Raw genomic sequence first — 20,918 nt, forward strand, 5'->3', positions numbered from 1 at the left:
AGTGAAATTATGTCTGTACAAGCTTGTCTTATGGCAGCATGATTTTTAACAGCATAAAATTGGAAACAATGCAAATGCCCATCAATGGGAGAGGGTTTAAATGTTATTACACATTTATACAACAAACTAGGTTGCTGTCATGAAAAAATAAGCAGGCTCTTGAAGGATAGGGAACAATCTCCAAAGTAAATTAAGTGAAAAATAACAGTGGCTCTAATATGTGTTACCACTTCTGTTAAAATTTAAAAGGAAGGGGAGCAGCATTTACACATTTCCTTGTATAAGTATAAAATGGCTCTGAAATGATACAGGAGAAACTGTTAACAGTGGTTGCTTCCAGAGAGGGAACCAAGGAAGTTGGGTACTGGGGTAGGATGAAGAAATTTTATTGGATGTCCTTTTGTACCCATGTAAATATGTTATTGTCTATTAAAATACATTTTAAAAGCTTTTTTAAAAAAGGTAAAATAATAATGTTAATCACCATTATATTCAATGTGATGATTACCCGGATCACGTGACAAGCCATCACCGAGACAAATCTGTTACTCTGGGATTTGGAAATGCTTAGACCAGCCTGGGAACTCCCACATTGTTTAATTTTTCCACAGTGGAAATGAATGTTGTTTTTAGTGGATGGACAAATACATACAGACATTTGCAAACCTTCAAAGGCCTCTGAGCAGCTCACATTTTCCTGTAATTTTACATAAAATGGGCAGGACCTATTGGAATTTCAGGTCCTTTATGTTCAGTGTTGCAGGTGGAAACAAATGGCGTAATACTAGAATACTAGATTTTGTTTTCATTCACTCCCACAAGAGCCATTCGGTATGCAGATAAAATCCTCTTGATAAATATTCATTCCCTGAATGGCCCCCCCTTTTTTTTTTCTGAATCATAAAAGCAACATGATATGATCTGGAAAGCTTTGGGGAATGTAACTGCTGTCATCGGCTGGGATATTTCATTTTCTAGGATTAATTGAAGTTGCTGCCACCATCTCTACAGCGAGGGTGTCAGAAGTGAGTAACGGACTGATCCCTGCTGGCGAATGGGGTTTCTCAGAATGACAGGCAGAGGATGCTCCTACGGGGCTGTCCCTCCTGGCAGAGGGAGAAATGGTAGCAGCCCCTGGCTAGTAAGTTCATTTGCATTCTATCTGTTCTGAGATAATGGCATTGCACTGGAATTGAGCAGAGTCTGGGGAAGATAAGCACTAACTACCCTAATGGACAGCCAGCCCCCTACTGTGATTGCCTGCAAAGGAAAACAGCGTCCCAAGCTCAGGTCAGAACGGTGGCAATTCTCAGCTGAACAGCTCGGCTGCCCTCCTTTCTTTGTTTTTTGTTTGGTGTACGTTGTTGTTTTGTTTCTGCTGCTGTTTTGTAGAGATGAGGTCTCACCGTGTTGCCCAGGCTGATCTTGAACTCCTGGTCTCAATCAATCCTCTTGTCTCAGCTTCCCAAAGAGCTGGGATTGCAGATGTGAACCACTGTGCCTGGCTGTCTTTTTATGTTTTGAGACAGGGTCTCACTGTGGATATCTCACTGCAGCCAGAAACTCCTGGGCTCAGGTCATCCTCCTGCCTCAACCTCCCCAGTAGCTGGGACTACAGGTGCACACCACCGTGCCTGGCTATTTTGTTTTTTGTTTTTGTTTGAGATGGGATCTCGCTATGTCGCCCAGTCTGCTCTCCAACTCTTGGCCTCCAGTAATCCTCCTGCTTCGGCTTCCCAAAGCGCTGGGATTGCAGACATGAGCCACCATGCCCAGCCGTGAAGTGTTTTCTATCCTTGAAATATAGACGACAAATTCCTGAGGGGAAACCTCACACATTCAATAACTCTTTACTTTTCCAACAAAGCTTCCCATGTATTAATTGGAGTCCTATTTTATCCCCCACCCATGAATTTTAAAAGTGGAAAATCATTTTGTTCTTAAAAAGAGAAACCGTCAGGAGAAGGTAGGGCTCTCAAATGACAGTGAGCACTCAGGGACTCGAACACTTGATGCAATTTGTTGATCTCAGGCCCAGCCCCGCGAGGAGCTGAGTCCGGGCCGGCAGGCTGGCGGGGCGGTCAGAGCGGTAGCCACTGAGGCCACGACTGCAGAAAAGTGTCTCTTCCTGGGCTGCGGGGGAAGCTGGGGTGTCGGGGAGCAGCGAGCACTGGGGGCGCAGCCAGGACCGTGCGCAGGCAGCCGCCTCTCGGCGCCTCACCCCGCCTTCTCCTTCTCCTCCTCGGGCACCTCCACCGACAGGATCTGCTGGCTGCCGGGCTCTGGCCCCGGGCTCATGCGGATCCTCACCGAGTGCTCCTCCGGCCTGGCCGCCCGCTCCTCCTCTCCCTCGGGCCGCTCAGGGGAGGCAGGCGGTGGAGATCCCGGGGGCTCCGGGGGCGTCCGGGGCACGGGCGGGTCGGGGGCGGCTGAGCCTTCCTCTCCCTTGGCGTCTTGCGAGCTCTTGGCCTGGAATCCACAAAGGGTGACTCGTGAGGCACAGACTCTCAGAGGGGCTTGGAAGGGTTTTGGACACCCCCCTGTTCCAGCCTTTTTGGACTCCCAAAGAGGGCAGTGGAACACACAGCGGGTGAAATCTAGTGGGTGGGTGGAGTCACGTGGGGGTTATTTAGGAGAAACACAATACATTACGGGAAAGTGTGCGGATTCAAAGTCCCGGCTGGATTTCGTGGGAAGTCTTGGGATGTCCTAATCTAGGCTGTGGGGCTGGAAGCTGAGATGAGGTGGTTGTTTCAAGGGCAGGGCCCCTCCCCCGAGCTACTGAAGCAAGCCAGGCAGTGACTCTGTACCCGCAAGGCCTCCGCGAAGGCTGAACCATCTGTTACCAGGGATGGGCATTCCTGGAGTGGATGAGAATAACTCCAAGCAAACAGGGTAAAAAGTGACGAGGGGAGAGGCTGCTGGGGCCGGGCCCCCTTTCTGGAAGGTCTCAAAGGTTGAGATCCTCAGGGATAGCCTGGGGCTGGGTGCCCCTGGTACGGGGCTGGGTGCCCCTGGTATTGGGCTGAGCTGACCCCGTGTGTGGGGACTTGATGGGTACCTTTAGCCTCCAGACTGTGCTGCCTCCCACAGACGATGGCTACGGTCTTAACATCAGTAGGGAACAGGGTAAATAAACCAAGCCTTTGTGGGTACCTGTGGCCCCTCCCACTCTGCCAGACCCCATCTCTGCACGGAAGGAAACTGGAAAGGAAGCAGTCCCCAGAGGAGGCCAGAATGGTCCTTGACTTCCCAAGACCCTTCTGAAGTGGTGCTTGTATGGAGAGACTGCGCCATTTGCTCAAGTTGTAGGATGCTGAAGGAAAGGAACGGAGGGGGGAGCCAACATGCCCGGAGAACCCAAGGCCCCTCTTGGGACATGCTGCCCCTCTGTCTCACTGTTTCCATATGTTTTGGTGCCCCTGTCCCACCTCCCCTGTCCACCCTGAATTCTCTTTTTCTTTTTCCTGAGACGGAGTCTTGCTCTGCCACCCCGGCCAGAGCGCAGTGGTGCGATCTTGGCTCACTGCAACCTTTGTCTCCAGGTTCAAGCAATTCTGCCTCAGCCTCCCAAGTAGCTGGGACTACAGGCTCATGTCACCACATTTGGCTAATTTTTTGCATTTTTAGTAGAGATGGAGTTTTACCATCTTGACCAGGCTGGTCTTGAACTCCTGACCTCAAGTGATCCACCTACCTCAGCCTCCCAAAGTTCTGGGATTACAAGTGTCAGCCACCTGCCCCTAGCCCACCCTAAACTCTTGACAACACATTTCCAGAGCAGGATGCTCAGACAGTGGGCATTGTGGGACTTCCTGGGAAGTTAGACAGTGAGCATCATGGGAAGTTAGAAAAGTGCTTTGCTGTGTTCAACATGGTTTTCTAAAAGGCCTCCAAGGTATCCTGCTTGATCTTTATGATCTCATGAGGCAAGCCTCAGTAATCCAAGTCTCAGAAAGCTTGAAGGGCTACCTGAGTCATGGAGCTAGTGGGTAACAGAGCTGGGATTCGGACCTGTGTATCTGAATGCCTAGTTAGGAGCTCCCTGCACTCTGCCATTCTGCCCTGGTTGTTCTGAATTGGAGGGGAAGTGCCTTTTAGTGGAACACTCATGCAAATTTAATTCCCATCTTAAAGCTGCCTTGCAGAAGAGTTACCACTTAGGAGCCACAAGCCCACCCCAGCTGAAGCTCTCAGCGTATTGAGGGCACCCTTGGAGCTCCTGTATCCTCAGCCCTCACTAGCCAGCACTGAAGACCCCCCACTTGCCAGCTCCACCTTGACCTCGACAATGTGTGAGCCAGGCAATCACACCTTTCCTCAGTCTGGGGCCATTGGTGGCTGTACCTGGAGAATGTCTTGGCACCCTAAGTGGCTTTGACATCATTCACCAGACTTCTGTCGAACAACCTCTGGATGGATCTCCTGGTCTCTGACACCAGGCTGGATTGAGACTGAGTTCACTGGGCTCCTTTGAACTCTGTTGTGTAGACTGTTAACCCCAGTCTGTCCAACCCCAGTCCCTCCCCAGTTCCCGAGCAGCCTTCCTAAAGGACAGTGGTGAGCAGACATAATTAGTGTCATCATTCTACTTGGCAATCTTGGCTTTTGTCACAGAAAAATGTCCCAGAACTAATTTTAATGTCCCCCATAGATTTATGGGGGTGAGGATACTTGGCACTGTGCCTGTTGAGAGGTTTTTACTTTCAAATTTTTACTTTTCATTTTTTGAGACAGGGTCTCACTCTGTCACCCAGGCTGAAGTGTAATGGTGCAATTGTAGCTCACTGCAGCCTTGACTTCCTGGGCTCAAGTGATGCTCCCCTCAGCTTCCTAAGTAGCTAGGACCACAGGCATGTGCCACTAAACCTGGCTAATGAAAAAAATATATATTTTTTTAGAGAGACAAGGTCTTGCTATGTTGCCCAGGCTGGTCTTGAACTCCTGGCCTGAAGAGATCCTCCTGCCTTGGGTTCCCAAAGTGCTGAGATTACAGGTGTGAGCTACCATGCATGACCCAAATATATATGTATATTATATACATATATATTTAGAAGGAGTCTCACTCTATCACCCAGGCTGGAGTGCAATGGCATGATTTTGGCTCACTGCAACCTCCGCCTGCTGAGTTCAAGTGATTCTCCTGCCTCAGCCTCCCAAGTAGCTGGAATTACAGGCATCTGCCACCACACCCAGCTAATTTTTTTTTTTTTTTTTTACAGATGAGGTTTTACCTCTTTGGCCTCCCAAAGTGCTGGGATTACAGATGTGAGCCACCATGCCTGGCCTTAATTTTTTTGTATTTTTGGTAGAGACAGGGTTTCACCATGTTGGCCAGGCTGGTCTCGAACTCCTGACCTCAGGTGATCCACCTGCCTCAGCCTCCCAAGGTGCTGTTGGTGTGAGCTACCTCCAAATATCTTAAATTGTCACAGACACAGTATTAAATGTGTTCTCTTTAGAGAACCACAGTGTCCTGACCACACTGAATGGCTCAAGAATTGGCATGTGACCCAATTCTGCCCAATGACAGTGAGTCCTGGGACTTTTGCTGGAATGCCTGGGACAGAGGTGCTTTCTCTCTGTTGGAGTCGCTATGCCAGGAGGATGTCATTCTAGAGGTCTTGAGAACCTGCCTGGAGATAAAACCATCACTGAACAAAGCAGAGACGATAGAATGGGAAAACTCGTCCTGCTGTCATCCTTTGGGCTTTGGGATCCAGGCTGGCCTGAACTTTTTGATTACCTGACCCCCTAATTGCCCTTTTTCTCAAGCTAATTTGAGTATGCACTCTGTCACTTGCAACCAAATGAGTCCTGACTGATAGAAAAAAGAGGGAGAAGGCTGGGCATGGTGGCTCATGCTCGTAACCCCAGCACTTTGGGAGGCCAGGTGGGCGGCTCACGAGGTCAGAAGTTCAAGACCAGCCTGTCCAATATGGTGAAATCCTGTTTCTACTAAAAAATACAAAAATTAGCCAGATGTGGTGGCACGTGCCCGTAGTCCCGGGTACTCGGGGGGCTGAGGTAGGAGAATCACTTGAACCAGGAAGGCGGAGGTTGCAGTGAGCCAAGATCGTGCCACTGCACTCCAGCCTGGGCGACAGAGTGAGATTCCACCTCAAAAAAAGGGGCGGGGGGAAAGAGCCTAAAACTAAATGTGTGGCCCACTCTCAGAGACCCCTGGCACATGCCCGAAATGGACGTGGTGGCTGGTTCCCAACTCCTGCTGTTACCTGTTCCAGCAACTCCTGCTGCTTTGCAGCCGCCTCCAGCGCAGCCAGTTCTTTGAGCCGGGCCCGGAGGTGGGCAAGTTTGCCGCCTTTTGCCCCCTTGCCACCCATCTTTCCTGTCACAGCGAGGGTGGCGCTGAAGAGCTTCGGGGTGCCCGCCCGGGGTGGAAGGATCAGCACGCTCTTCTCCTCCTTGGGCCTGTTGTTGTTTTTCAGCATGCGCCTGGAAGAAAGCAGCATCCACTTACCTCACAGACGCGCTCGGAGGGAAAAGAAAGGCTCGCTGTGTCGTCCCCTTTAAGTTGGAGCTGTGTAGTGGTGGTGATTTTGGCTGATGATTGCAGAGAGCATTTTCTGGGCCAAGCATTGTGTTAAGTGCTTTATGCATTGCATCTCACTGAAGGATCAGAACACTGTAATGAGGTGGGTCTTACTGTCTGTTGTACCTTAGAGATGAGGAAACTGACGCTCAGAGAGGTTGAGTAACTTGTCTGAAGTCACACAGCTAGGAAATTCTTCTCTCCTTTTTCTCTCTCTCTCTCTGTCTCTCTCTCTTTTAACAGCGTCTCACTCTGTCACCCAGGCTGGAGTGCAGTGGCATGATCATGGCTTACTGCAGCCTTGACTTCCAGGGCTCAAGCAATCCTCCCACTCAAGTAGCTGGGACTACAGGTGTGCACTACCACAACCGCAATTTTTAATCTTTTTGTGGAGACAGGATCTCACCATGTTGCCCAGGCTGGCCTCAAACTCCTGGGCTCAAGCAATCTGCCCACCTTGGCCTCCCAAAGTGTTGAAATTACAGATGTAAGCCATCACGCCTGGCCTTTTTCTTTTTTCTTAACCAACTGTTTACCCTACTGTTTGGAAATCCTGAAGGACACTTTCACACAGGGAATTGGGAGTAAGATGCCCAGGTGGAAAAGGAACCAGAGCTCTTTCCTCCTTCTGCTTCACTGTCACTTCCCCGTTGTCACCATCACAATTATCAGCATTTATTGAGTGTCTATATGTGCCAGGCCCTCTGCTCCATCCTTTACAGGCAACTTCCATGGCCCCTCTTATCCCTCAGGAGGAGTGGGATACGTGTCTTGCTTTTAGCCAATAGAATACAACAAGGGAATTCCACTAGTGGAATATGTCACACAGGTTTGTGATCTCTGTCTTGCAAGAGCACTCTCCTTTGCTGACTTTATTTATTTTTTATTTGATTTTTATTTTAAGTAATAGAGATGGGGTCTCCCTGTGCTTTTTAGGCTGCTCTTGAACTGCTGGGCTCAAGCGATCCCCCTGCCATGGCCTCACAAAGTGCTGAGATTATAGGCAGGAGCCACAGTGCCTGGCCTCCCTTGATGACTTTGATGCAGGGAGCAGCCAGCTGTGTTTGAGAAGGCCCACATGGCAAGGACTTGAGGCCAGCCACTGGCCAACTGCTAGTGGGAACTGGGGCCCCAGTCCTACAACCCCAAGGAACTGAATTTCACCAACAACCATGTGATCCTAGAAGCAGGTCCTTCCCCATCCATGCTTGAGATGGCAGCTGCTCTGGCCGACACCTTGATGACGATCTTGCAGAGGACCCAGCTAAGCCATGTCCAGACTTCTGACCCACAGAAACTGAGATCGCAAATGTATGTGATTTTAAACTGCTAAATTTGTGATAATACTCTTAGGCTAATACATAATCTCTCATTTAAGTCTCACAACAATCCCCATAAGTAGGTCTTATTATTCATCCTCATTTCCAAATGAGGTATAGAAGTTCAGAGTGGGTGAGTAACTTTCCCAAGGCCACACAGCTAAGAAGCAGCAGAGCTAGAGTACAAATCCACACCTCTCACCCTGGTGCCCCAGATATTAATGATTACAAAGCAACATCACATCATTATCTTCCTGGACACTGACAACACCCCTGTGACATGGAAAGGGCTGAGATTATTGTACCTCTGACAGTTGGGGAAATTGGGACTCAGAGCAGGGGGAGTGACATTCCCAAGGCTACCAGGAAGTTGCAGAAGCAGAATTGCCACTCACATCTAATGGGGCTTATACTGCTCTATTTCTCTAGATAAGGGAAGATTTTCCATAGAAGAGAGCCCTGGCTTTTTACTAGGAATTTTTCACGCAACAAACATGTGGTGAGGGGTTTGTCTCAAGAACAAATGAATTCTGCCTGCAACCAGTGGGCCTAGGCAATGAATTGGCAAATCGATTCATCAGGGTTCCAGCAAAACTTGTTTGTTTAAAAATGAGGCCATTACTGGATGCTTATCTAATCAGAGGCAATGGGTTTAAATTGTGCATATTGATATTAATTGCCCAAGATTTGCATTTCTAGCTGGAGATCCCCCAGGAGAACACAAACATGCTAATTCACCAGACGCCTCTGACACGCCAGCTCGGCACTGTCCCCTGTGTTATTTGAGTCGGTAATTCACGAAGTGACAGCCCACAGGAAGGCTGGGGTGCTGTGAAAATAAACTATCTTTTTCTTTCTAACAAAAGAACTATTTATAGGACCTTTGCTGATTGCTAATGGCTGTGTGTTTAGAAACATTGAGCTGGCTTCTGGGGGCACTTCCAGATTAGGGAAATTTGTCCTCATTTTCTGATGATGTATGCTTCCCTATAACTGAGATTGAGCCATCAGCCTGGAGAAAATGACCTGCATAAGACCTCTTTATCCTCTTTCTTGGAGTGGTCAAGCTAGAGATCTGAGCACTTCTCTTCTTTAGGGACTCAGGTCCCCCATTTGCAAAGCAGGGAGCTTGGGCAGAATCCCACACGTGGCCCTTGCCAGCTCAGATGTCCCTGGGACTGTGATTCTCAGAGAGTGCATCTCCCCTGACGAGCAGAGCTCATTCCTGATCCTTTGCCTCTCTGGTCAAGTTGGCCTGTCCAGCAAACAACCACTCTGATGACTCATGGCCGGGCCCCCATCCCATGCCCCTCATGTTGCTGTGAGGACTATCAGCCCCACTCCTCTGACTGGCTGCCTCCCACCCACACCTCAGCCTTCTCAGTGTGGACACAGGTACACAGGCACCGTTCGGAATGGGGGTCTCTGCGTGGCTCTTGCGAGGGCCTTTGGGGTCCCATGTGATTTGCCAAACTCTTACCTAACCCACCCAGTGGGATGAGATAACAGCTAAAAGCATGGTTTTCCTGAGCTTTGCTCCTTCTGGTGGGGATGGGGGCAAGAAGAGAGGGTGGGGAGACCCGGTACCAGTTTTTAGACATAAGCAGTTGATTCTCATGATGTGCAGTAATTACGTCCTATAAGATCTCTGCAAACACTGAATTAGCAAATATGGAAACATTGTTCCTGGGGGAAATACAGGGTGAGATTCCTACAAGTCTCTCATCACAGCATGCATCAACCACCATACATAAACTTGGCCAGGCGTGGTGGCTCACGCACAGTCCCAGAACGCTGGGAGGCCAAGCCGGCAGATCTCTTGAGCCCAGGAATTCGAGGCTGCAGTGAGCTATGATCCTGACACTGCACTCCAGCCTGGGTAAAACAGCACAACCCTGTCTTTAAAAATAATAATAATAAACTTGTCTTATATGTGTTTCTGTTTAAAGACATATTATTATTATTTTGAGACAGAGTCTCACTCTGTCACCCAGGTTGGAGTACAGTGGCTTGATCTCCGCTCACTGCAACCTCCGCCTCCCAGGCTAAAGTGATTCTCCTGCCTCAGCCTCCCAAGTAGCTAAGATTACAGGTGCCCACCACCATGCTAATTTTTGTAGTTTTAATAGAGACAGGATTTCACCATGTTGACCAGGCTGGTCTCGGACTTCTAACCTCAGGTGATTCTCCCGCCTCAGCCTCCCAAAGTGCTGGGATTACAGGCATGAGCCACTGTGCCAGCTAAAGACATCTTATTCAATATAGACTGTTGTTTTATTAACATTGAGCACACAGCCAACAGCACTATAATTCATGCCCGAATGAAAGCTATCTAACACACGTATTTTCTGTGTAAGGCACATGGTAGAATTCTTGTGCTTAGGAACATGAGACGGCACTTCAGCGCTGTGCTTGGGGGCCGTTTTAAACAGTGAAATCACCAACAAAAAGCACAAAAATGCAAAAAACGTGGCATTAAATGGACCATAAAAAGACACCTCTTTGCAGTACAAGAGCTGAAACCAGAAGGCAGAGCTGGTACTTCAGCGGGGAGTGCGTGCTTGGTGTGACTCAAGTATTCCGCTGCTCTGGGCATGTTCTTGAATGACCATGAAAGCCTGTTAGTATTATTTTGGCATTATGAGTCCATTTCAGGGAGGAGGCAAATTTGCAAATATGGAGTCCAGGAATCACGAGGATCCACTCTACCTCCCTGTGCCGTGGGAAAGGAGGGGCTGGCACACAGCACTGCTGTGACGGGGAATGTGGGCGGATTTTGTGGGAGAGGTTCAGATAGACTAGGTTTTGGTCTCAGTCTCTTGCCCTCGTGATCCACCCACCTCGGCCTCCCAAAGCGCTGGGATTACAGGCGTGAGCCACCTTGCCCAGCCTAGACTGGGTTTTGAAAGGGCCCAGTGGATTCCTGGAGAGCAACCAGGTAAGGTGAGTTTTGGGGCAGCTTCCTTCCTTGGGGAGCTCAGTGTCTTGCATGCGTGGTGCGTGGACATCAACACTACATCCTTTCACCTTGAAGCTGCCACAGGGTTCCTATGAAAACCTCAGGCTCTTCAAGTCACTCCTCTGTGTAAAACTCGCCATGGCTCCCATCTCCCTCTGAGATCTGACCCAATCTCTTCCCCTAGCCTCCTCTGATCCCATACCAAGCTATGCTAATTTGCCATTGTGCCACCCACACGCTAAGCCTGCTCCTCTTCAGGGCCTCTGCACATGCTGTTCCCTCTGCCCAGAATGCTGTTCCTAGCCGCCAGTCCCCCAGCCCATTCCTTCACTCTGTGCAGGTCTCCTTGAAATGCCACCTGCTCAGAGGAGCTTTCCCAACCAGCTAATCTCAGGCAACTTTCCATGACTTCCCCCACCTCCAGTGGCTTTGCGCTTCCTCAGAGCCCGCATTGGACACAGCACATCATCGCTCATGTTTCCATTGGGGCTTCCCTGACTACAATGTGAGTTTTGTTTGGTACCTGCTGTGTCTCCAGCACCCAGCACTGTGTATCAATACATCACTGTGCTGTAGGAATGGATGCTGGTGAGTTTCCTTCCTTTCTTATGTGCACTCTCTGTGCAGTTTATTTATGGTGTCATTGTATAGCATGAAGGGGAAAAGAAGAATGTGGGATACAAGGCAAGGAGGAATACCTAGATATGTGGATTAAAAAGGTTTTAGCCAATTGAAAATTTTTAGGGTGAATTTGATGGATACAGAGGAACGATTACTTATTAGGGTGAATTTGATGGCCTACAGAGAAACAATTATGTATTTATTTTAGAGACATGGTCTTGGTTTGTCACCCCAGCTGGAGTGCAGTGACACGATCATAACTCAATGTAACCTTAAACTTCTGGGCTGAAGTGATCCTCCCACCTCAGCCTCCTAAAGTGCTGGGAACTGCACTCAACCTGAAGTGATCATTATTAACGTGCACTGGGCTCTCTCGTATGCCAGGCACCCCACTGGAGACACTTCTGCACACTATTTAATTTTTGCAGCAGCAGGCCAGGCATGGTGGCTCACGGCTATAATCCCAGCACTTTGGGAAACTGAGGCGGGTGGATCACCTGAGGTCAGGATATAAAATACAAAAATTAGCCAGATGTGGGGGCACATGACTATAGTCTCAGCTACTAGGGAAGTTGAGGCAGGAGACTCACTTGAATCCAGGAGGCGGAGGTTGCAGTGAGCTAGGATCATGCCACTGCACTCCAGCCTGGGTGACAGAGCAAGACTCCATCTCAAAAATTAAAAAAAAAGTTTTCACAGCAGCAAAGTAGGGGTTATGACCTTTATTTTACATAGGAGGCAATGGAGACCAGAAAAGTTAAACAACTTCCCAAAGTCACACAGCCAGCAGCTCACGTGAAAGGGATCTGAGCCCTGCCAGCCTCCCAGACCTACCGTGCGGTTTCTGCCACAGCACACTGCCTCTGTTGCTCAGTTGGAAACCTGATCATAAGGGGTTGAAAACAAAAACTGGCTTTTCTAAAAAGAATGACCTGTTCCCCACGAATGCAAAATACAGATGCGTAAGTTTTTCATTGCACCACTGTTTGTAATTACAAAATTTTGGAAATACCCTAAATGTTCACTTACAGGAATGTTCCTTGGAAAGGAATGAGGAAGCTGACTCTGCATTGACAGACAATGACTCCCAGGTTTTGTCGTCACGTGGAAACAAAGCTAAATACAACCAGAATCTATAGCGCGTCACATTAGAAAATGTTTGGGCTGGGCATGGTGGCTCATGCCAATAATCCCAGCAGTTTGGGAGGCAGAGGCGTGCTGATCACTTGAGGTCAGGAGTTCGAGACAAGCCTGGCCAACATGGCAAAACCCATCTCTACTAAAAATACAAAAATTGGCCAGGCACAGTGGCAGGTGCCTGTAATCCCAGCTACTGGGGAGGCTGAGGCTGGAGAATCACTTGAACCCGGGAGGTAGAGGTTGCAGTGAGCTGAGATCACACCAGGGCACTCTAGCCCAGGCTACCGAGAGAAACTCCATCACAGAAAAAAAAAAAAAAAAAGAAAGAAAGAAAAGAAAATGTTTGTGGATCTATTTTTGCAAAAGTAAGCAGAGGAAAGCAAAAGCAGAAATTGATGAGATGCATCACGTGAAAATAGGGGTTGCAGCCAGGGCGCAGTGGGGACAGGGAGAGTTGGGAAGCTTTTCTGAGTGCCCCATTTTGCAGAGTGTTGACCTTCAGGAACATGTTAATGTTCTACATACTTAAGAAAAAAAATCAACAAAGGTCAGGGTGGCAGGAGCCCTAAAATGGACTGCAAACTGAAACAAGTGAACCGACCTGTATTTCAAATGAATAAAGTAACCACATTAAAGGGTGGGGGAGGAAGAGAAGGACTCCAGATAACTTTGAACATAACACTTACGTCATATATACTCGGGCTAAAGACAAAAGAACTGCATCCAGTACTGGACTCTACCTGGAAGACTTACTTTTTGTTTTTACAGTGACATGGGCTAGTAATTCTGAAACGAACTTCTCTGTATTTCTCAGTGTTGGAGAAGAGATTTACAAGTATGAAAAGGGAGACTATTAGAATGAATTCTGTAGTGGCAGGGCACTGTGGCTCATGCCTGTAATCCCAGCAACTTTGGGAGGCCAAGGCAGGTGGATCACCTGAGGTCAGGAGTTTGAGACCAGTCTGGCCAACATGATAAAACCCCATCTCTACTGAAAATACAAAAATTAGCCAGGTGTGGTGGAGGGAACCTGTGATCCCAGCGGAGTGCAGTGAGTGAGCTGAGATGGTGACACTGCACTCTAGCCTGGGATACAAGAGCAAAACTCCATCTCAAGAAAAAAAAAAAGAATGAATTCTGTGGTCTTGATTGAAATAGATTTATAAATACACATAGACAGAAAAGTGGATGTTGGCATATATCTGTATATGTGTGTATGTATTACATATATATATATATATTTATATATTTATATATCCATCCTGGTGTGCATGTGGGTGTGTTTCTCGGCTCTGTCTGCTGCAGGGACCTAGTAGCACTCCAGCAGCAATGAGTGTTCCTAGGACTCAGATCTTGGTTTCTAAAAACCATCCCCCAGTAAAAGGAAGCAAGGCTTCTTGGAGAAATGGCCATTTCCAGGGATGCCACAAGGGAAGTGCGAGATGAGCCAGGGCATCTGGCTGTGGCTTACTGTTCCTTGAGCAGGCAAGAAAGTGCTAAAATGTGACAGGGATATCACAAAGGGTCACACAAGAGCCACCTTGAAAAAGTGCCCACTGGCCAAATTGGACCCATTTGAGCATCAGAATAATGACTGTTAACAGAGTATTCATGGAATCAAATCCATACTTATATACATTGAGAAATGAATAAACAAATGGGAGAGAAAGGAAAGCCCTTCCCTACACCTGACTGCCAGCTAATAATCAAGGAGGGAGTGGAGTTACAAAATTACCATTTTACAACTATCATAGCAATCTCTTTGTAACTATCACAGAGAGCAGCCATCAATGGATGCTAAAAGTAGTGAGTGAAAGTTCCATGGGGACAGGATATCCTCATAGTCTGAAAGAGACTCCCCACTAATTACGTAGGAAATACAAAGATAAAAACAGGAGGTTTACAGTACAGAAACCCTAACCAGGTAATCAAAGTAAAAATCATCAATCTTGGGAGTAACCGGCACCACGTGCCTCCCGATACACTTGCTGCAGAAGCGACATCACTTCTGAATTCTTCCTGCCAAAAATGCAGACTCTAATGGTAATCACGAGAAAACATCAGACAAACCCCATCTGAGGGGCAGTCTATACAATAACTGGCCTGTATGCTCGAAAGAAGTCACTAAAGATTGAAAAAGCCTCCCAGGACTTTGGAAGGCCAAGATGGGTGGATCACCTGAGGTCAGGAGTTCAAGACCAGCCTGACCAACATGGTGAAACCCCGTCTCTACTAAAAATACAAAAATAAGCCGGCATGGTGGCACGAGCCTGTAATCTCAACTACTCTGGAGGCTGAGGCAGAAGAATCGCTTGAACCTGGGAGGCAGAGGCTGTAGTGAGCCAAGATCGTGCCACTGCACTCCAGCCTGGGCAATAGAGCGAAACTCCAACTCAAAAAAATAAAGAAAAGAAAAAGCCTGCGGAACTATCCCAGATCAAGGGAGACTAAGACTGCTTTGCACTTTAATACAGTGTGTGATCCTAGACTTGATTCAGGAATGGAAAAGAAGAAAAGGTACAAAGGATGCTCTTGAAGAATTAGCAAACTCTGAAGATGCATTACGGATGAGATAATAGAATTGTTTCAACACGAAATTTCCTGATTTTCATGAAGGTACTAGACCAGGTGCAGTGGCTCACGCCTGTAATCCCAGCACTTTGGGAGGTCAGAGCAGATCACGTGAGCCCATGAGTTTGATACCAGCCAGGGCAACACAGTGAGACCCCAGCTCTAGAAAAAGTTTGAAAAATTAGCCAGGCATCTTGGTACATGCCTATAGTCCCAGCTACCTGGGAGGCTGAGGCAGGAGGATCGATTGTGCCTAGGAGGTTGAGGCTGCGTTGACTCATATTCACTCCACCGCACTCCAGCCTGGGTGAGATGAGCAAGACGTCATCTCAAAAAAAAAAAAAAAGGCCAGGTGTGGTGGATCGCATCTGTAATCTCAGCACTTTGGGAGGCCAAGGTGGGTGGATCACGAGGTCAGGAGATCAAGATCAGCCTGGCAAGATGGTGAAACCCTGTCTCTACTAAAAATACAAAAATTAGCCGGGCATGGTGGCAGGAGCCTGTAATCCCAGCTACTTGGGAGGCTGAGGCAGGAGAATCGCTTGAACCAGGGTGGCAGAGGTTGCAGTGAGCCAAGATTGAGCCACCGTACTCCAGCCTGGGCAACAGAATGAGACTGTCTCAAAAAAAAAAAAAAAAAAGATAAAGATACTATGGTTATGTAAGAGAAATTCCTTGTCCTTAGCAATTTTTTATTAAATGAAAGAAAAGTTACATACCTAGCTTTCTTCCGCAATAACTTCTGAGACTCAGGATAATGCACCAAAATCTCATTCAGGTCCTTCTTATCCAGGATGAAGAGGTTGGCAAACCCATGGGCCACCACGTTGGCCGTGCGCCTGTTCCCGCCCCCAGCAGCCAGCAAGCTGGGGCAGAGAAGGGAGGAAGGACACCCTTCAGAGACTGCAGCTTTGGTCACATTCAGATCTTCACTTCCCGTGTGTGGTGCACAATGGTGGCCCCACACAGATGAGAGCCTGCCCCAACCCCATCCCCACATACATCAGCAGGTGCCTGTGCTGCATCTGCCATGCCTTAGGCACTCCCACTGCCCGCTGGCCACCTCTTTTCCCAGCCCTTGCCCCAGGTCCCTCACTTTCCCCCAGCTGCCTCTGACCTTATTTCTCCAAACACAGACCCAGCTTTCAGCGTCACCAGCACAGATTTCCCATCAGGGCCGCCCAAGACCTGCACTTGCCCTGCCTGGATGATGTACATCTCGCGGCCGATCTCCCCCTGAAACAGAGAAGGGACAAGTCCTTCTGCCCATCCCCCAAAGTCACCAGAGAAGGGGCCAGAACTGGGTCTGGAGGCTGGAGATTGGGTGGGGAGGAACCTATGCGCGGGGGTCCAGCCCTGCCACCACAACCTGGGCTGTTGTATGGGGCCAGTCACTTCCCTCTTGGGCCTCAGTCTCCTCATCTGTAGACTTGGGGGAGTGGCTACCCCATGCCCTGCCTAACCGACAGGATTGCAGTGATGTCATGGAATGGGAAGAGCCAGCTAACCTGGGAGGTGCAGATATAATGGAATTCTGCAAATTTCCAGTTAGACTCACTGATGGAGGCAGGGCAAATCAGGTAGCAGTTCCTACCAGCAAATGACGTCTACGCCTGGCACATCTCAGGGGCTCGGGAAGCATTGGCTAATTGCAACAGGAAGGGTAACAACAATAACGACAGTATTCAAATTGCTTTTTTTTTTTTTTTGAGATGGAGTCTTGCTCTGTCGCCCAGGCCAGAGTGCAGTGGCACGATCCTAGCTCACTGAGACCTCTACCTCCCAGGTTCAAGCAATTCTTGTGCTTCAGCTTCCCGAGTAGCTGGGATTACAGGCATGTGCCATCACACCCGGCTAATTTTTGTATTTTTAGTAGAGACAGGGTTTCACCATGTTGGCCAGGCTGATCTCGAACTCCTGGCCTCAAGTGGTCTGCCTGCCTTGGACTCCCTAAGTGCTGGGATTACAGGCATGAGCCACCACACTCAGCCCCGAATTGCTTTATGCGGTATGCTACTCATCCTCAACAATCCTCAGAGTTGAAATCACTTGCTGCCCAGGGTCACCAAGCTAGGACGAGGCAGAGCTGGGATCTGAACCCAGACAGTCTGCTTCCAGAGTTCAAGGTGGTTATGGGTTGAATTATGTACCCCTCCCAAATTCATATGTTGAAATCCTCAACCTCAGTGTTCCTGAGGATAGTGTCATCACTGATGTAATTCCTGAAGATGAGGTCCTTCTGGAGTCAGGTGGGTCCCTAACCCAATATGACAGATGTCCTAATAAAAAGGGAAGTGTAGACACAAAGACAGGCATAGAGACACGAGGATGTGAGGAGACCCAGAAATGAGATGACCACCTACAAGCCGAGAAGAGAGGCCACCCAGCTTGTGGTAGAGTGGCGCAGAGCCACGGCTGCCTGGCAAACGAATACAATGGCCTTAATCCCAAATTAAACTGAGTGCATGCATGAATGAATAGCTTGCTTTGGACTGCAATTAGAAACACCTAGTCTGCCACGAGCCTTCCAATCCTCATGACTTCATGGGCCCCTGTCCTGGCCAGCTACCTATGAGTCACATGTGTTTAAAAGGGGAGGAGGAGGTCTACAGAAAAACATAATAATAATAATGAAAAAGGGAGCCGGATGCGGTGGCTCATGCCTGTGGTCCAGCACTCTGGGAGGCCGAGGCGGGTGCATCACCTGAGGTCAGGGGTTTGAGACCAGCCTGGCCAACATGGTGAAACTCTATCTCTACTAAAAATACAAAAATCAGCTAGGCATGGCGGCAGGTGCTGTTAATTCCAGCTACTCGGGAGGCTGAGGCAGGAGATTCGCTTGAATCCAGGAGGTAGTTACGGCAGTGAGCTGAGATCATGCCACTGCATGCCACCCTTGGCGAGAAGGTGGGACTTCATCTCACACAAACAAACAAATAATAAATAAAGGGTCAGGGAAGTGACCAAGGACAGTAACTTGGTCACACTTTTGACTTATTTGACAAAAATTTCCTGTGCATTTCACACATGCATGACCCTCTTAACAAAAAGGAAGAGAGGCTGTCCTCCCTGTTTCTGTTTAGTTTGACAAGGGTGAAAGGGTGAGGGGACCCTCACCTCACCAACCAGCCTTCGGGGTGTCTCAGAGAGATCCCTGCAGAGAAAAACCAGACAGCAGAGGGCGCCCTTCACACGTGCTCACCAAGTGCTCAATTTAATTTGCAATCACAGACACTCGATTCACCTTTTCTCATTTAAAGCAAACTGCATCACCCAAGAAGATAACTGCAACAGGGCTGGCACCTGCTGTGTCCCAGGCACAGTGTTAAGCTCTGTACGCACATCTTATTCAGTCCTCAAGACCACCCCATGAAGGAGGTACTGTCAACATCCCCTACTTTATCCATGAGATGAGCAGGATTCAGAGAGGGCAAGCCACTCGCCCAAGGCTGCACAGCCAGGAAGTGGCTCCAATGTCAGGCAAGTCACTCTATTGCTCCCAAACCCCTCTTGGCCTCTAAGGTTGCAGCTGTAAATTTGCAGCCCTCCGCAGCATCCTTTTCCCCCCTTCACCTCGGCTCTCTGCTTCCAGAAACTTCACTGCTGCACACAGCATATAACCTGGAGACAGGGACCTTCTTGGGCACAGGGATTCCCAAGTCTTACAGAGCCTGCTTGGGTAATGTTTTCCCCGCTGTCTGCACACCCAGACTTGCTAACAGCTCTGTGGAGGTTAATAAGGTTCAGAGGACTGAAACCTGGGTTCCTGCCCCTCCCCTCCCTCACCAAGTGACCTTGGTCTCACCTTGAACCCCAATGACAGGGAGCAGAAAGGGGCTCTAGACATTGTCAGGCCCCAGGATTCAACCCCTGATGTTTTCTGGGATCAGTGGGTGAAGCTGAGCAGGGAGGGGCTCCTGGAGAGGATCAATGAGGAGTGGTCGGGCTGTGGCATCAGGAAGGGAGGTCATGATGCCCCCCTTTGGGGCAACCTTTTCTCCACCCCAGCTGGCTCTTGCTATTTGAAAAAGTGGAGCAAAAAGTGGACCCAGTGCTGGCAGATTTTCTATTTTCAGCCAGAGATCTGAATTTTTCTATGAAATCTTCATAATTTTATTTACTTACTGAGACAGAGTCTTGTTCTGTCACTCAGGCTGGAGTGCAGTGGTGTGATCTCAGCTCACTGCAACCTCTGCCTCCTGGGTTCAAGTGATTCTCCTGCCTCAGCCTCCTGGGTAGCTGGTCCTACAGGCATGCGCCAACACGCCCGGATTTTTTTTGTATTTTTAGTAAAGACAGGGTTTTACCGTGTTAGCCAGGATGGTCTCCATCTCCTGACCTCTATGACCTGCCCACCTCGGCCTCCCAAAGTTCTGGGATTACAGGCACGAGCCACAGTGCCCAGCTGAAATCTTCACATTTTTAAAGGTTGGGGACCAATTCAACATTTTTTTTAAATTAGAAAAAAAAAAAAAACCCATAGAATACATGTGTACTGGATCTTCCCCAAAGCCCAACAGCTTGCATCCTCTGACCTAAGCCCACCCCTTCTCCTACCCATTTTCCTGATGGGAAACTGAGACCCCAGAAGCAGTTCCAGCTGCACAGTCAAGGCCCTGCCCCTCTTCAGCCTCCGCAGTTTCTCTTTCTGTAAGGCGCGGGTGGAGGGGGTCTTTGTCCTGCCCCCCATGGTCCCGTGTCAAGGGAGCAGAGGAAATCCTTGCGAAGCCCGAGGCACATGTGTGTTGCCTGCACAGAGCCGGCAAAGCTTCCTAATCCACTCCGCGCTTAGGTCTGGTCAGGTCTCCGCAGCACAAAGCTGCAGCCACTCCTCTCCCGCCCCACCAATCTCGCTCTGCCCTTGGGCCAGCAGGCGTCCCTCCAGCTCAGTTCCCTGAAAGCCAGAGGGATTATGAACCCGGGATCCCGTGGTGGCTCCCGGGCCAGCTCACCTTCTTGCACACATAGTCGTTGGGCAGGTAGACAACGGAACGAAGCCTCTTCAGCATGTCAAAGATCATCTGTCGGTCACAGCCCTGTCCCGGTGAGGAAGCGAAAGGAACGCTGTTTAGAGAAGATTGGGCTTGGAGCCTCCCACAGCCCTGAGGGCGAGACACCAAAGGGTGTACCTGAAAAAGTGCAACTTGGCTAACAATGTTGTAGTTCACATCGATGGCCAGGTCCAGCCGCATCTTGTCTGGAAGCTGCACCATCAGCTCTGACTCATCTGTGAACAAGGCCTGGCAGGGGTCAGAGGCAAGGCCGGGCCCCACCCCTGGCACATATATGAGCCAAGTGCCCGCCTACCAGCTCACCAGGGCACACCAGTGCCTGCCACACGGAACCACTCTAGATTTGTAGAGCACCCTCTCTCGCCTCCAGGCCTTTGCCCATACCACTTCCTCTGCCAGGAGCACTCCTATCCATTTCCCAAAATCCTACTCATTCTTTAGGACCTAGCACTAATGTCACCTCCTCCAGAAAGCCTTCCCTTGACATGCTCCACTCAGCTACTATGTTAGTAGCCCCTGTGCTGTTGCAGTGGTTCCCACTCCCCTGTAAGGACAACATCAGCATTTTTTTTTAAGGCAAAGTCTCGCTCTATCTCCCAGGCTGGAGTGCAGTGGCATGATCTCAGTTCACTGCAACCTCTACCTTCCCACTTCAAGCGATTCTCCTGCCTCAACCTCTTGAATTTCTGGTGCAACAGGTGCCTACCACGCCCTGCTACTTTTTTGTATTTTTAGTAGAGATG

General features: G+C 49.1%; 1 protein-coding gene across 3 annotated transcripts in view; it reads right to left on the reverse strand.

Annotated features, from left to right (window-relative positions):
* Nucleotides 1-1,706: 1,706 nt before the first annotated feature.
* The window catches only part of CNGB1 (cyclic nucleotide gated channel subunit beta 1), a 92,012-nt gene continuing 72,800 nt past the window's right edge, over nucleotides 1,707-20,918 (reverse strand). For 2 of the 3 annotated variants that reach the window (XM_032284042.1, XM_032284043.1), the window contains 5 exons: nucleotides 20,293-20,390; nucleotides 20,116-20,199; nucleotides 16,281-16,399; nucleotides 15,883-16,029; nucleotides 6,173-6,456 (listed from right to left, as the gene is read on the reverse strand). In XM_032284042.1, coding sequence (XP_032139933.1) covers nucleotides 6,174-6,456; nucleotides 15,883-16,029; nucleotides 16,281-16,399; nucleotides 20,116-20,199; nucleotides 20,293-20,390 — 731 coding nt within the window. In that variant the 3' untranslated portion in view covers nucleotide 6,173. Of the gene's footprint in view, nucleotides 2,470-6,172; nucleotides 6,457-15,882; nucleotides 16,030-16,280; nucleotides 16,400-20,115; nucleotides 20,200-20,292; nucleotides 20,391-20,918 lie in introns of those variants that run through there. The other variant, XM_032284045.1, reaches the window with a different exon arrangement.

Source organism: Sapajus apella, unplaced genomic scaffold (genome assembly GCF_009761245.1).
Source record: "Sapajus apella isolate SASKATOON/1434 unplaced genomic scaffold, GSC_monkey_1.0 scaffold15, whole genome shotgun sequence".
In the NCBI taxonomy this organism is placed as follows: domain Eukaryota; kingdom Metazoa; phylum Chordata; class Mammalia; order Primates; family Cebidae; genus Sapajus; species Sapajus apella.